At 43.4% G+C, this 14560-nt stretch overlaps 1 protein-coding gene across 1 annotated transcript in view; it reads left to right on the forward strand.

The window, feature by feature from the left end:
- Positions 1-7611: 7611 nt before the first annotated feature.
- LOC143501242 (tyrosine-protein phosphatase Lar-like) overlaps positions 7612-14560 on the forward strand; it is a gene marked incomplete at its 3' end in the record, with an annotated part of 180319 nt that continues 173370 nt past the window's right edge. The window contains exons 1-2 of the mRNA XM_076994837.1: positions 7612-7804; positions 10043-10129. Coding sequence (XP_076850952.1) covers positions 7795-7804; positions 10043-10129 — 97 coding nt within the window. The remainder of the gene's footprint in view (positions 7805-10042; positions 10130-14560) is intronic.

Raw genomic sequence — 14560 nt, forward strand, 5'->3', positions numbered from 1 at the left:
GGGGAGCGTGTGTGTGACCACGAGGGGAGCGTGTGTGTGACCACGAGGGGAGCGTGTGTGTGACTACGAGGGGAGCGTGTGTGTGACTACGAGGGGAGTGTGTGACTACGAGGGGAGTGTGTGACTATGAGGGGAGTGTGTGTGTGACTATGAGGGGAGTGTGTGACTACGAGGGGAGTGTGTGACTATGAGGGGAGTGTGTGTGTGACTATGAGGGGAGTGTGTGTGTGACTACGAGGGGAGTGTGTGACTATGAGGGGAGTGTGTGTGTGACTATGAGGGGAGTGTGTGACTACGAGGGGAGTGTGTGACTATGAGGGGAGTGTGTGTGTGACTATGAGGGGAGTGTGTGTGTGACTACGAGGGGAGCGTGTGACTACGAGGGGAGCGTGTGTGTGACTACGAGGGGAGTGTGTGACTACGAGGGGAGTGTGTGACTACGAGGGGAGCGTGTGACTACGAGGAGAGCGTGTGACTACGAGGGGAGTGTGTGTGTGACTACAAGGGGAGTGTGTGACTACGAGGGGAGTGTGTGACTACGAGGGGAGCGTGTGACTACGAGGAGAGCGTGTGTGTGACTACGAGGGGAGCGTGTGACTACGAGGAGAGCGTGTGTGTGACTACGAGGAGAGCGTGTGACTACGAGGGTGTAATAGAAATCAGAAATATAGACTTCATAAAACTGCTTTCCCAGAGAAGTGTTTTAAGAACATGGTGTGCTACCGAAAGGGGAAGTTTGAGGTCATCCACTGGGTCAAGGAGACTAGACAGAGAGATGGTGGGAGTGAGAACATGTTCCAGGCGGGTGACATGTTTCATGTTCCAGACGGACAGCAGGCCCAGCAAGAAACGTTCTCCTTAGATTGCAGAATTATTCTTACATTTGATGTTTGGCACACATGCATTCAATCATGCCATGTATTTACGAATACATCATCTGACTGTAATTGTGCTGATAATGTTTCACATGACCAACCATCCCTAAAACTGTATAAAAGGGTTGGAGGTTTGAACAATAAACTAGAGTGATTTGGTAAAGTAACCAACGAGTGTGTGTGTGTTGCTTTCACTAATTATCACTCTCCGAGCTCGTATCTTTTCTTACAGAGAGACCCCGGTTGTTGTGACGGAGAATTTCCACGACAATTTTGGCGACCACGAAGGGACCTCCTGAGTGAGGATCTGACTCATCAGGGAAAGGTACTTCACCAGCGAGGTTTACGAATTATTAAGGCAAAAGTGTGAGCGTGTCCTTGTGCTTCTGCAGAGAGCCAATTATTCGCACCGGCACTGTCAAACCGAGAGAGTGTGAGCAGGACTCGAGTCTGAACGGATGAAGAATCCTTCACCTGTCTGAGGATAAACGAGCTGCCACTTACTTAAACCTTTGCGGGATCTTTGTCTCGTAAATCTACGCCACCTCCATTAAACAAGACGTCGCAGTTAATCATCCTGCTGCTACTTTAAGATCTTCTGAACATACATCAGCCGCACGCTAACCTTTCAACTTAAGCACCAGAGCCGTCAGCTGCCACAGTCCAGTGCTACCTGTGTAGACCAGACGGTGGGCAAAAAGTGTGACCAAGAGTGTGATGAGATGTTTTTTGGCTCATTTTCTGATGCCATTCATGGTGTTTGTGTAAACCTGTTCTCTAGGAACGCGTGACACGTGAGTCTCTGAGTGCCGTGGCCACCTAGACAAACTTTTGTGGTTATTACAGTGATCTGCTTAAAATAAGCGGTGAGCAAAAATGTAGTTTATCTTGTGAAATCTATGATCATGGGCCATAGTGAAGGGTCAGAACGGTCCTCCCTACATGAGTCTTAGATGTGATCTGGGAGTAATCTTCATCAATATGTGTATGAAGCAACCAGAGACACAGCCTGTTGCTCGTAGCTACAAACCGCATCACATCTATGAGTTATACCTCTTCTGATATAAAAGTCCACTGTCCAACAGTGTTATCATTCTGCTCATTTGATGTTGTGGAACTGAAGCACTCCACAACAACAACATGAACATCTCACCAGAGTCACCCTCCATGTTTTATTAGTGATCACAAACTCTAGAACAGCCAGGGCCAGTTTTGGATTTGAGGTCCAAATTCGAATAGTTCTGACCTACAGTCTTCAGCCGGACACCGCAGGCTCAGTGCACAGTACTCAGTACAGTGTCTTTGCCCACAGATAGCTGATTTTGGATTCAGCAAGATGTGGCCAACGTTGCTGTAATGCATATAGATTCTTTAGAGTGTCCTCAGAGTCTTCAACGTCAGGAAGAGAGGCCAGAACAGGGCCCGTCTGGACTGGTGTTATTGGTCCTGAGTACAGTGAGCCAAACTCTTGGACTACATGCACAATATCATTAGTCTTTTATTCTCTAATGCACCTCCTTTTTCTGTCTTGGAAGAACTTTCAAACATGGTGCAACCAGCAACACAGGACAGCCCTGAGGATGGACGTCCACCGCGTCTCCTCCATGTCTCCCCTGCGTCTCCCCTGCATCTCCTCCACATCTCCCCTGCGTCTCCCCGCGTGTCCTCCACGTCTCCCCGCATCTCCCCCGCGTCTCCTCTGCATCTCCCCTGCATCTCCTCCGCATCTCCTCTGCGTCTCCTCCACGTCTCCCCTGTCTCCTTCGCGTCTCCCCTGCGTTTCCTCCGCGTCTCCTCCGCGTCTCCTCTACGTCTCCTCCACGTCTCCTGCCGGCCACTCTCACATTTGCGTTTTCGAGTAGCACTGTGCAGTGTTTGGGCATTAAATGCATTAAATGTAAGTTAATTTGAGTGAGACGAGTGAAAATGCGAAACAGTGATCATGGCAGAAGCTGTGATTGCGTAATCAAATCGCTCTCATTAAGTCTGTTGAAATGACAGAGGCTTTTATATCACTTGGATTGGATTACCAGGAATACAGCTCTCTTATGACAATCTGCATTATCGGGGCAATTTTTCTTCTTTCTCTCTCTGTCTGTCTCTCTCTCTCTCTATCTCCCTTCCTCCCTCCCTCCCTCTCTCTCTCTCTCCCTCCCTCTCCCCTTTTCTCTTTTACTCACTCCCTCGTGTTGCGGACAGGCTGTGCCTGGCTACAGAAGGCATACTGCTCTGCCAGTTGTGAGTGCGAGAGAGGGCAGGAATTCCAACTGGGTAATGCTACATGGAGAGCGTCTCTTACACGCAAGCAGGAAATACCACACACACACTTATCGGCCTGCTGTGTGACGGCCCACGAAAGGTAGGGTAAATATGTGTTCGTGTGTGTGTGTGTGTGTGTGTGTGGTCACACGACTGGTACATGTGAAAGTGGTTCGAGTTGGTCATGGTGTGAATTTGAGTTACTCCAGTGTTCTCCCATGATTTTCAGTGTGGAGGAATGAAGTCAAATGAATAACAAACACAGCTATAAGAACACTGTACACTATGTGAGATTATTACTGTAATACATTGAAGTTCTTTTTGATTTAGTCTTTAAAACAATAATAAAAAAATTATGTATAAAACATATTTAAGTATATCATATTGACCGTCTTACATTAGTTCCTACGAAAGCATTTAGTTACTGGTATTATAAGTTTGAAAGAATGGTATTGCTTTAAGTGCTAAATTTCATGCAATAAATTATATATTCAGAAAATTAATGTAATTAAATGTAGAGAAAGAAATCTTTTTCCAACACAATGTATATTCATTAAAGTCAATCCAGAACACTTTATTATTGTATCAGATTTATAATGTATCAAAAGGTTTCCTAACAAAACAGACTGACTTGCAAAACATCATATTTATTAATATTGCAAATGTTCATATGTCTTTCACCAAAGATGACATCATTTTCAGTGCAAACCTTGTTCCTCTCTGGCTCCTCTGAAGTTTTGGTCTTCAACTTTGAGGTTGTCACTGTTAATTAGAAAGTTATGCTAATTTTATGTCGCATCTAAAGAAGAATGAAATGTTGCAACAAAATGAACTTTTAGCAGCACTTGTACAACTTGAACGTTTAGAAGACATTTATCTTCTCTCCAATTGCATATATAAGCTTCTTTATCACTCCGTCACTGTGGCCAAGGTTCAGATTCAGAACTATATAGGCTAGTGTTCTTATAACCATATCAAACATAACATCTAGACCTGCCTCATCAAATGGTGATCGCTACCAACCTGAAAAGGTGAAGACTAACACATCTCCTCCATGACACATCAGTTATCACTCGCTGCATCTCGTGAAGCCACTGCCCACACAACACCACGGGGCAGTGGGATATTCCTGAAGGCGCCAACTGCTGAATTATAAACAGACATCTTTAATATATTAGCACCACTGACAGGGAGCACAGTACTCTGCCTCATGCAGTCCTAGAGATACACAGGACAGAACGTGGAACTTCACCTATAGATATAATAATATCATACCACTGTTGTGAGAACTTTATATATTTGGACTTATCTATATTTTTGTACTGAATGATTTTGGTATTCACTCCTGGGATAATTATCTCTTGGAAATCGGTTCCAATGTATTTAAATCCTTTCATGTGCTGGTTTGATCTGACCTGTCTTGCCCTGCTGAGTACATACAAAACAAATCATGATCGATCAGAAGATGTAAAAAAAACCTCCAAAAGAAACAGAGCTGATGCACATAAGACTTGAAAGAGTTACAAAAAACTTGGGCCTCCATTAGTTAGACAGATGGCTTACTAATGGAAGAAATCCAGCAACAATGTTACTCTTCCTAGGTGCATGCATCACACGAAGAGTCCGGGTGCGTGTGATGAAGAACCCTGGGGCCACGGCTAAAGAGCTGCAAACATCCCTTACACTTGAAAATGTCCATGTTGAAGGATCCACTCAAACACAAACCCTGAACAAAAAGGTGTTCAGTGGAGGCTACCAGATTCACAAAAACATAAATAATAATAAAAAAACACCTGTGTGTTAAAGAGCAACTGGAACAGTGTTCTCGGGATGGCTGGTGGTATGTTCAGTATTATGATTCATTGAAACACTGCGTACCACAATGAAAATTTCATCCCCACTCTGAAGCAGCGTGACGTGGGGCTGCCTGGTTCTCGCCGGGCCTGCACAGCCCACGTTCACACAGCGTCCAGTCCATTCCAGGTTGTTTCAGGATATTCTAAAGTAGAATGTCACTGCAGCTGTGGGTGATCTAAAATTCAAAAGGGGCCAATGTGATGTCACGTCACATTGATCCAAAACATGGGAATAAATGACAAAGAGAAAGGCTTGAACATTTTAGAATGGCCAGTCTCCTTCCTGACATTGCTCTAGCCAAAAGACAGGATATGAAATCAAGTTCAAATCAGTTCTGAATACAGGAATGGTTGCAAATATGCAAATACCTTCCATTCAGCACAACACCTGATTTGCAGCTACAGAACACATTTTTGTGCTAATAACAAAGCTTGGAAATTCGTGTACTAAATATAATTGTTCACAACAATTGACAAATTTGATTGCCCAAACCATTTGTTCTATAAAGAAATGGACATGCTATGTTTGGTGTTTGTTAATTGACTGTCTCCATTTATGCCAAATGTATAGTGTCAGACTCAAAATTCAAGAGGAAAATGAATTCCTTTTAAAACTCAGATGTAATCATGCACTGATTAACAAGTGTTCACCCCATGTGGTACCTTTTATAATAGAGGGCATGATTAGATTGTGACACATTACCATCCCAGGCCTCTCTCTGGGGAAAGGAAGGCCTGAGTGTTCTCTGGTTTGGTAGGAGCCAATCACACTTGAAACCATTTGTGTTAAATTTTTTCTATTCTTTTCTTTGGTATGAGAAAAATAACCGCAGAATTATACTTGCACAGAATCGCTGCAAATGTGTTTGCGTCTTCTCCAGCTCAACAGTGTCAGAGCTGTTGAAGATTCAGGACCCTGGACAGCTCTCGCTTAACCACATCCTGTTTCATGGTGGCACAAATAGCAACACAAGAGCTCCATGCTTTGAGCGGCTCGGTGATGTCGGCAGAACTGAACAGGGTTCGACGATCTCGAAAAAGCTGCCATGTTTGAGTGGCACAGACTGTGTTGATGGAGAGCGGAGAAGCTGTGAACAATGCCAGGGCCTGGTTATAGAAGGCCGTGCTGCTCCAATCTGTTAACGCTCGGCTTGGGGCCAAAACTGGACGAGCCCCTTAGCAAACTCATTGACCATGGCCATCTATTCTAGACTGGGGCTGAATATCGATGGAAACGTTGATCAGGGCTATTTGATTATTGATAGCGCTAACACGAGAGCTCAAGATTAGCATCAAAGTGTTCTGTTTGTTGGCAGCAAAAGGCACATTTCAGGTCTTCGTAGAATCATTACGAGTAATACAGGAGTTTAAAATGTAAACATAAGTTGTCAGACCTTCTTTATTAATGAATTAATGTGCAATATCCTTTGGAGGCAGTAGCTATATTTACTAATAATAACTTACAGCCATCCATTCACTACACAAGCATTATAGAAGATTATGAAACTGTATGTGCCCGATTCCCTAAGATGACTGCACAATTTTAACAGCTACTTCCTCATTATGTCAGTACCTGCCAGTCAAACGCATTTCCCCAACTTAGCATTGGTGCATTATGACATGATTTAGGTGCCCATGGAAACGCCTGTGCATTTAATTCCAGCCAAGAATGTATTGATGGAGAAATAAATGGGTGTGATGTAAAATGGAAGCGTATTGATTTAGTTTTTTATTTACCTCTGCATGCATCCTGTTTTAAGAGGCGCCGGAGTGAGTGAACGTGATTAGTGAACTGGTCAGGCTATCTGCACTGGTTACCGGTCTGAACTTGACTGTATTGGACATCTGTAAAGAGAGAATGCGAGATTACTCTACAGACACTAGACAATGCAGAAGCAGGCTTTGCATTAGCCAAGGAGAGAAATGGTTTCTGTGCATAAGGGTCAAGTCTGCATGTAACACTGCGATAGTAATGCAGGAGCAGACACGGGGTGTAAGATATCAGTATGGAGTTAGTATGGATTAGTCGATGTATCACTGAGTAGTCTCATGTGTTATGTACCATAGACTACATCTCATGTTCTATCCAGCAATGATTACATCTGCATTTAAATTGTAATTTATATCCGCCGGATATTTTTTATTTGCTCACATCATGGAGAAATAATACTTCATTAAGTGTAATGATAACTCCATAAATTTCATGCTGGAATGCATGAAACAAACATATTAAATTTTGATGAATTGTTGGTTCATAAAAGCTTTGTTCTTAATGAGTGGTCCTCTCAAGATGGATGTTAATATTTAATGCCATCACACTCAGTGAATTAAAATAAGCCTAGCTGTTTTACATGGTGAATGTGTTCTGTCTGACTAACGTGGCTGTACACAGAATAGCTTTACATACATTTATGATTAAGATACTCTTATATTAATACAACCCCTGATTTTTATCACTGCCCAACCACTAATTATTTTTAGAAACGCCTTCCTTTCCGCTATAGTTACCGGCCACATTTTATAGGTGTACAATTACAGACCGGAGACCATCTGTTACCTCATAATGTGTCAGCCAGCCGGTGTCTCATTCATCACCGGACCACAGGGCTGTTGCACATCAAACACAGCTGCGTTACTGACTTGGTCGGGGCGTGGTGGGGGTGTTGTGCTGGAGTTAGTTTATCAAGCCCAGCTGTGCTGCTGTGCGGAGATTTTACGTTGTCAGTGTCACCGCTGGGTTGAGAGTTGTCTGCCATCCAGAGAGATCCAGCCAACAGCAGCCTGTGGAGAGAAACTGACCACCGATGAAGAGACGTAGGTCACAATGTGTACATTACACCAGATGGGCTATAAACTAAAACCACTCCTACACACAAAAACGCTTTGTCAGTAAGAACACACTGATGCGAAAATCGTTTCAAATTGACAGTTGATACGATCAGACTTTTAAATTTACCAAGTATAAATCTATGGTGTGCAAATTAGGTGGGTCTCTACACTCAATAATTCACATGCACCTCACAGACTGAATAAATGATCGTAATTGCAGATATTTATTGTAGACAATGTTGAAGGAACCATAGGAGAGTACAAGAAATACGTTATCGCTACTTGACGCTGTAGCAATAACGGGTGAAGAAATCGCTGTAGCAATCATTTCGGGTTAAGAAATCACTCTCCCAATTCAGCAATCATCTGAATGTTATGGAGACAGAAAGAAACAAGGCACCCTACAACGAGGCTGAAGTTGGTTACTTATTCGCAGTTTGAGATTCGTTTGGTTACTTATTCGCAGCTCCGTATTCGGCGGCTGAAGTTGGTTACTTATTAAAAAAGGGTGTGTTCACGATGCGTGTTTGCTGCGCACTTTGTATAAAAGCGATAGATTAAACAAACGAGCGTCGGAGCAAACATTTTAAGAGGTTATTGTTTCCCATACTGATTTTGTGAATGTAGAAAAAAATTTAATGAAAGCATTCCTTATGTAAAATGGTTTCTATTTCAAGTCGTTTCAATTGTATGCGATTTGTACATGATGATTGAATTCGTCAGCATTTCTAACGTAAGGAAACATATTCTTAGATTTGAAAACTAAAAACACAGAAATGCTGTTCTAGAACACAAATAATCGGAAGAAGAAATACCAGCACACACCATGGCATATTGAGCAGTGGGCATATAGGTGAACTAATTTAAAGGGGCAGGTTCAGAGGCTTATTGAAGGCCTTATTGATGTCGGGCCAGGCTAAAACCAGGTTTCTCTTACACATAGGAACCTGTTATGTATGATGCATGTGTTATTTGCCTGGCCCAGCGCCTTAAAGTTATACAGGAAGCCTCTGAAATCAACCTGAACAATTTCATGTGCGCACCACTGCATGTGTCACGTTTTCAGTTAGATTTGAGAGCTAAAATGTTGCTGGGCCAGGCCAAAATCAGGTTTCTCTTAAATATAGTAAAGTGTTATGTATGATGCATGTGTTATTTGTCTGGCCCGACGCCTTATAGGCATACAGCACACCTCTGAAATTGCCCCTCTGAACCATTTCACCTGTGCGCTTAAATAGTCAATATGCCATTTTGCCAGTTAGATTTGAGGGCTAAAATGATTCTGGGCCAGGCCAAAATCAGGTTTCTCATACATATAGGAACTAGTTATGTATGAGGCATGTGTTATTTGTCTGGCCCGACGCCTTATAGGCATACAGCACACCTCTGAAATTGCCCCTCTGAACCATTTCAGTGCGCTCTCTGTGCGCTTAACTACTCAATATGCCGTGTTTCCAGTTAAATTTGAGGTATAAAATGATGTTGGATCAGGCTAAAATCAGGTTCCTCTCTTAGTGAGTGACCTGTTCTTCATGATGCATTTGTTATTTCTCTGGCCCACCATCAATAAGGCTTTCAATAGGCCTCTGAAACTGTTTTGTGTTCTAGAAAAGCATTTCTGTGTTTTTAGTTTTAAATCTAATATGTTTCCTTACGTTAGAAATGCTGATGAATTTAATCATCATGTTCAAATCGCGTACAATTGGAACAACTTGAAATAGAAACCATTTACAAAAGTAATGCTTTCATAATTTTTTTTTCTACATTCACAAAATCATTATGGGAAACAATAACCTCTTAAATGTATGCTCCTACCACGGACGTAATTTTGGGGGGGGACGGGGGGGACATCCCCCCCACTTTTCCCCCCACTTTTTCAAAAGCCGGCTTTGGTCCCCCCCCCCCCAGTTTTTATGGTTAAAACCAAATATTTAAATAGCGACAAATCCATGTCCCCCCCACTTTTGAAATCAAAATTATGTCCATGCTCCTACGCTCGTTTGTTTAATCTATCTCTTTTAAACAAAGTGCGCAGCAAACACGCATCGTGAACACACCCTTTTTGAATAAGTAACCAATTTCAGCCGCCAAATACGGAGCTGCGAATAATTAACCAAACGAATCTCAAACTGCGAATAAGTAACCACGTCTTCACGTACGTCACAATGCTTCATCGTCATTCATTATTGCGTAACTGCCACGTTCTCCTTATTTGACTTTCAGTATCCAATGGTGTTATGGCCCCGCTGCCAATTAATCTCCTGCTCCTATGGATTCTGCTGCTTGGGTTAGCGGATGGCCAAGGCCCAGGTAAGTGTCTGGGTGTTTCTTCATACCATGTCTCTGTGCGGGGGCTTGTGTCCTGTCAGCTGTTGGGTATAGCAGCTTCTGAACCATTGGCCACTGTCAGTTGGGTCTGAATGTTTCGTGTGGTGAGACTTTGTATCTATGCAAACTGCCAGTGATTTGGGGTGTATGTTCTCAAGTGTGTGTGTGTGTGTGTGTGTGTGTGTTTCTATATGCTAGTTTATGTCCACCAATTTGTGTTAAATAATGGGGATTGTATTTTGTGTTCTGTTAATTGTTCATGCTTTATTAAAACCACCTCCAGTTCCAGCTAAATCATTCCTAAATCAACGGTATAAAAGACCCATCACTGACTCAAATGCTTCAGCTTGAGTTTGTTAATGACACCAAGCCCTCAGCTGTAGGGTATTCCTGTTCTATTTCAGCATTCATAAGGGTGCTGGTGTATGTTAGGAGAAAACTTTCTGAAGCAGCTGCACCTGCCTGTCGTGCGTCACCACTCATTCCTCCACCTCTGTAGCGGAGGGGGGAGCCGTGGGGTTGGGGCCGTTTTAATTGGCGTCTCCCAGGGAGACAAGGCCACACTGACCTCTCCTGTCAGCCCTGGCGTTCACTCCCTCTCCCCCTCTGGCCAGGCATATTTATAGCAAGACCAAGAAAACACACACACACACACACATGTGCATGTGCACGCCAAGCCACTCACTCAGTCAGCCGAAGCAGAAAACAATCTGAGAAGAAGTTCTGCCCTTCCTGCTGCCAAGTCTTTGGGAATAGGGAATGAAGGCTTGCAGAAGGTTAATGCCCTGCTGGTTGGAGGCGAGTGGACGTAGAGTAATGGAGTGAGCACTGACGTTCAGGCCTCACGCAGGCCGGGCTGATTAATGTGACCCAGTCCTGGCAGGAGAGGGAGGAGAAGACCAACATGACAGACAGCATCACCCACTAAAACCCCCGCAAACCCCCACCAACACCCACAAAAACCCCACAATTCCCCACCAACACCCCAAAGATCCACCAACAAAACCCCCCACAAAACCCCACAAACCTCCTAAAACCACCACCAAAACCCCCCCACAAAACCCCACAAACCACCACCAAAACCCCTCCAAACCCTCAAAAACCACCCCCAAAAACCACCACCAAAACTCCCCACAAAATCCCACAAAAACCACCACTAAAACCATCACCAAAACCCCCACAAACCCCCACCAAAACCCCAAAAAACCACCACTAAAACCACCACCAACACCCCTAAAAATCACAACTAAAACCACACCAAAACCCCCACAAACACCCCTAAAAACCACAACTAAAACCACACCAAACCCCCCCACAAACCCCCACCAACACCACCAAAAACCACCACCAAACCCCCACCAAAACCTCCACAAACCACCACCAAAATCTCCACAAAACCCCACAAACCCCCACAAAACCCCCAGCCTACATGCAGATGAGTTGTGTCTCACAACCCGACATGTATAAAGTATTAGAGACCCATACTTGAGTAAAAGTACAAATACTCTATCAAAAAAGTGACTTGAGTAGAAGTTGAAGTGTTCTTTAAAAGCTTTACTTAAGTGGAAGTACAGAAGTATTCAGCATTTTTTGTACTTAAGTATTGCAAGTAGTTTATTCTAAAATGTATTACTCAAGTACTGAAAGTAAAAAGTACAAGTATTGTTTTGTATTAATCAAAGAAAGCAGTGTCTGATTGTCAAAGACTGATTATCAAATGTTGTATATATCACTTACAAATCAAAGCTGTCAAAGACCACAAATACAAGTGTTCTGTATGTAAAAACAAGTAGCAACTTAAAAAACTTCATACACAAAAAACAGATAACCTGTCACGTTGTGGGGGGGCCCCCTGCCGGTCGCCCCTGTTTACAGCGGCAGATGTCCTGTTTTTGGTCACGTGATGTTCGTCCTTCAGGTGGGCGGGACCCGTGATCCGTCTCACCTGAGGGTCGTTTGTTCGTCTATATATGTCTTGTCTTTGTACCAGTTGACTGCTGGTTATTATTTCCTTAATCTGGATCTATGTCACGGGTATTTGGTTTGCGCACTTTCTATTAAACCATCCTCTTTCCCTGATACTTGGCGTGATCGCTTCCTTTTTTAGTTGCTCACACTGCCCGTCACATAATCTATGTCCCGCTACGTCGTAGGTTTGACGCAGATGTACAAGTTATTTTTAATTTAGCTGAGAAAACGAGGTGTATTTTGGACGTAAAATCCATCCATTGGGTTCTAAGGGTGAGACTACTGCCCTGCGTTTACCCTCAATAAATGCCCTTACCCTAAAAAAACACTATTAAAATGGGCACACGAAAAGAGACGCAGATTAATGTTGCTAAAAACACAACTCAGCGTGACATCTCCTTTATGATTGCCAGATAATGTTAAGTGAATACTGCAGCACGTCATGAACATAATTACGTTAGTTAGCTAAGATATCTAACCTAACTAGCGCTTACTGACAGCTCAAGCTGGTGTGTCAGCTGTGCGTTTTATTTGTAACTTATCTTGATGTGTTTCAAAGGTGATTTTTTTGAAGGCCAATAGGAGTAGGCACTTCATCAAATAGGAATTTACTTTCACTCCGGCAAAGGCAAACATTGTGTCTAGGTAGGGCCAGGGGCAGAGTTGTATAGTAACGAAGTAGAACTCCTTCACTACTGTACTTAAGTACTAAAATGCTGTATCTGTACTTTACTGGAGTATTATTTTTTTTCTCCTACTTCCACTTTTACCTCACTACATATTTTCCATTAGTTTAATACTTTTACTCCGATAAATTTTCTACGTGCTGTATAGTTACTGGTTAAAATTATAAACATGTTAGCTGGCTCATGGGCGGAGCCACCGCGCATGGGCGGGACCAACGTGCATGGGCGATTGTCATTTTTGCCTTGTGGACTCTTGCACCAATTGAAGTGTCAAGTGTTGAGTGAAGGCAGCAGAGTGAATGAGACGCGACCGGAGCATGCGCAGTTTTCTCATAGACAGCCTGATCACATGACCCGGTGACAGCGCCAGCTAACATGTTTATTGTAACGAGTAACTATACAGCACGGAAAAAATGTATCGGAGTAAAAGTATTAAACTGATGGAAAATATGTAGTGAAGTAAAAGTGGAAGTAAAAGAAAAAAAATAATACTCCAGTAAAGTACAGATACAGCATTTTAGTACTGAGTACAGTAGTGAAGTAGTTCTACTTCGTTACTATACAACTCTGCTCACAACACTGGGGAAGTAATTTAATCATTTTCAAGTCTGCTCAAACTTAAGACTTTATTGAGCAAGTATTTGAGCTGATTTTTTATTTACCCAAATAAACAATATATTTCTGACATTATGCCCCTTTCGCCATTCTAAGTTGGCTCTGGAGAAACGAGCAGCCCTTCTTTAACACGAGCAGCTACTGTAGCCCTTACAGTGCTTGTGTGCCCCTTTTTGCTCTGTGGCTCCAGAAGGCAGAGAGTTATGACTGATCCCAGGCCAGTGTGACAGGATACAAGGCCATAAAGTGTCTGCTGCTGCATCTGAAGTTCGCCTTTCACAAGGATGGTAAATTTCACTGGAAACAGGCAATAAGGAAACTAATGGTTTTGTATGAGGCCAAAGGTGGAGGCCGTACCGTAATACCGGAGGATCTGCCAAACCGCACTTGCAGATTAATTCCTGTGACCTCTTGGGATGTCAGGAATCGATCGGCAGGTGGTGATGTCTGTATCGGGGCAGTCACGCAGAATCGGGGGGGGGGGGGGGGGGGGGGGGTGTTTCCGTCTTGCTCATCTGCGGCTGGATTCCTGAGCCTGTCTCACGGCTGTCTCACTGCTGTCTCACGGCTGTCTCGCAGCACATCCGTCTTCATTCCCGGCCCCGTCGTCTCTCAGGCGGGGTGGGCTCAGGTTGCTGCTCTCCCAGACGCTCCCCGAGCACGGAGCGTGTGTTTCCCCCGTGCAGGGACGCTCTAAGTGCTTTTGTCCCGAGGTAGAGAAACATAAAGCCTTTTATTTCACTGTATAGTGCTCACATTAGTCCAGAGACCTAAGCTGGACCTTTAAATATGTAGCGGTATTCCAGTTAATATTTAAAAAATGATGAATGTGTTGTAGATCCAGGATGGGTCCTGGGCTGCATGATCCAGAGACACATCTGAGAGTTTAAATCACCTCTGTTAAGTGTCCTTTGAAATCCAAACTGGAATGGGTACCTATAGGAAATGTGGAAATCGTTACCCCCATAAAACCCCATATATCAACACTGGGACTGACGCCACTGTTTTAGCCCTTTTAAAGCATCATTATGGTGATCAACCATTAAGCTGAAAATGTGATGTATGAAATATTAAAAGCTCAAGCTATATTATTGCAGAATAATTTTGCTCGCGTATCTTTTTTTCATTGACATACACAGTACTG

This window comes from Brachyhypopomus gauderio, unplaced genomic scaffold, assembly GCF_052324685.1.
Source record: "Brachyhypopomus gauderio isolate BG-103 unplaced genomic scaffold, BGAUD_0.2 sc164, whole genome shotgun sequence".
NCBI lineage: Eukaryota > Metazoa > Chordata > Actinopteri > Gymnotiformes > Hypopomidae > Brachyhypopomus > Brachyhypopomus gauderio.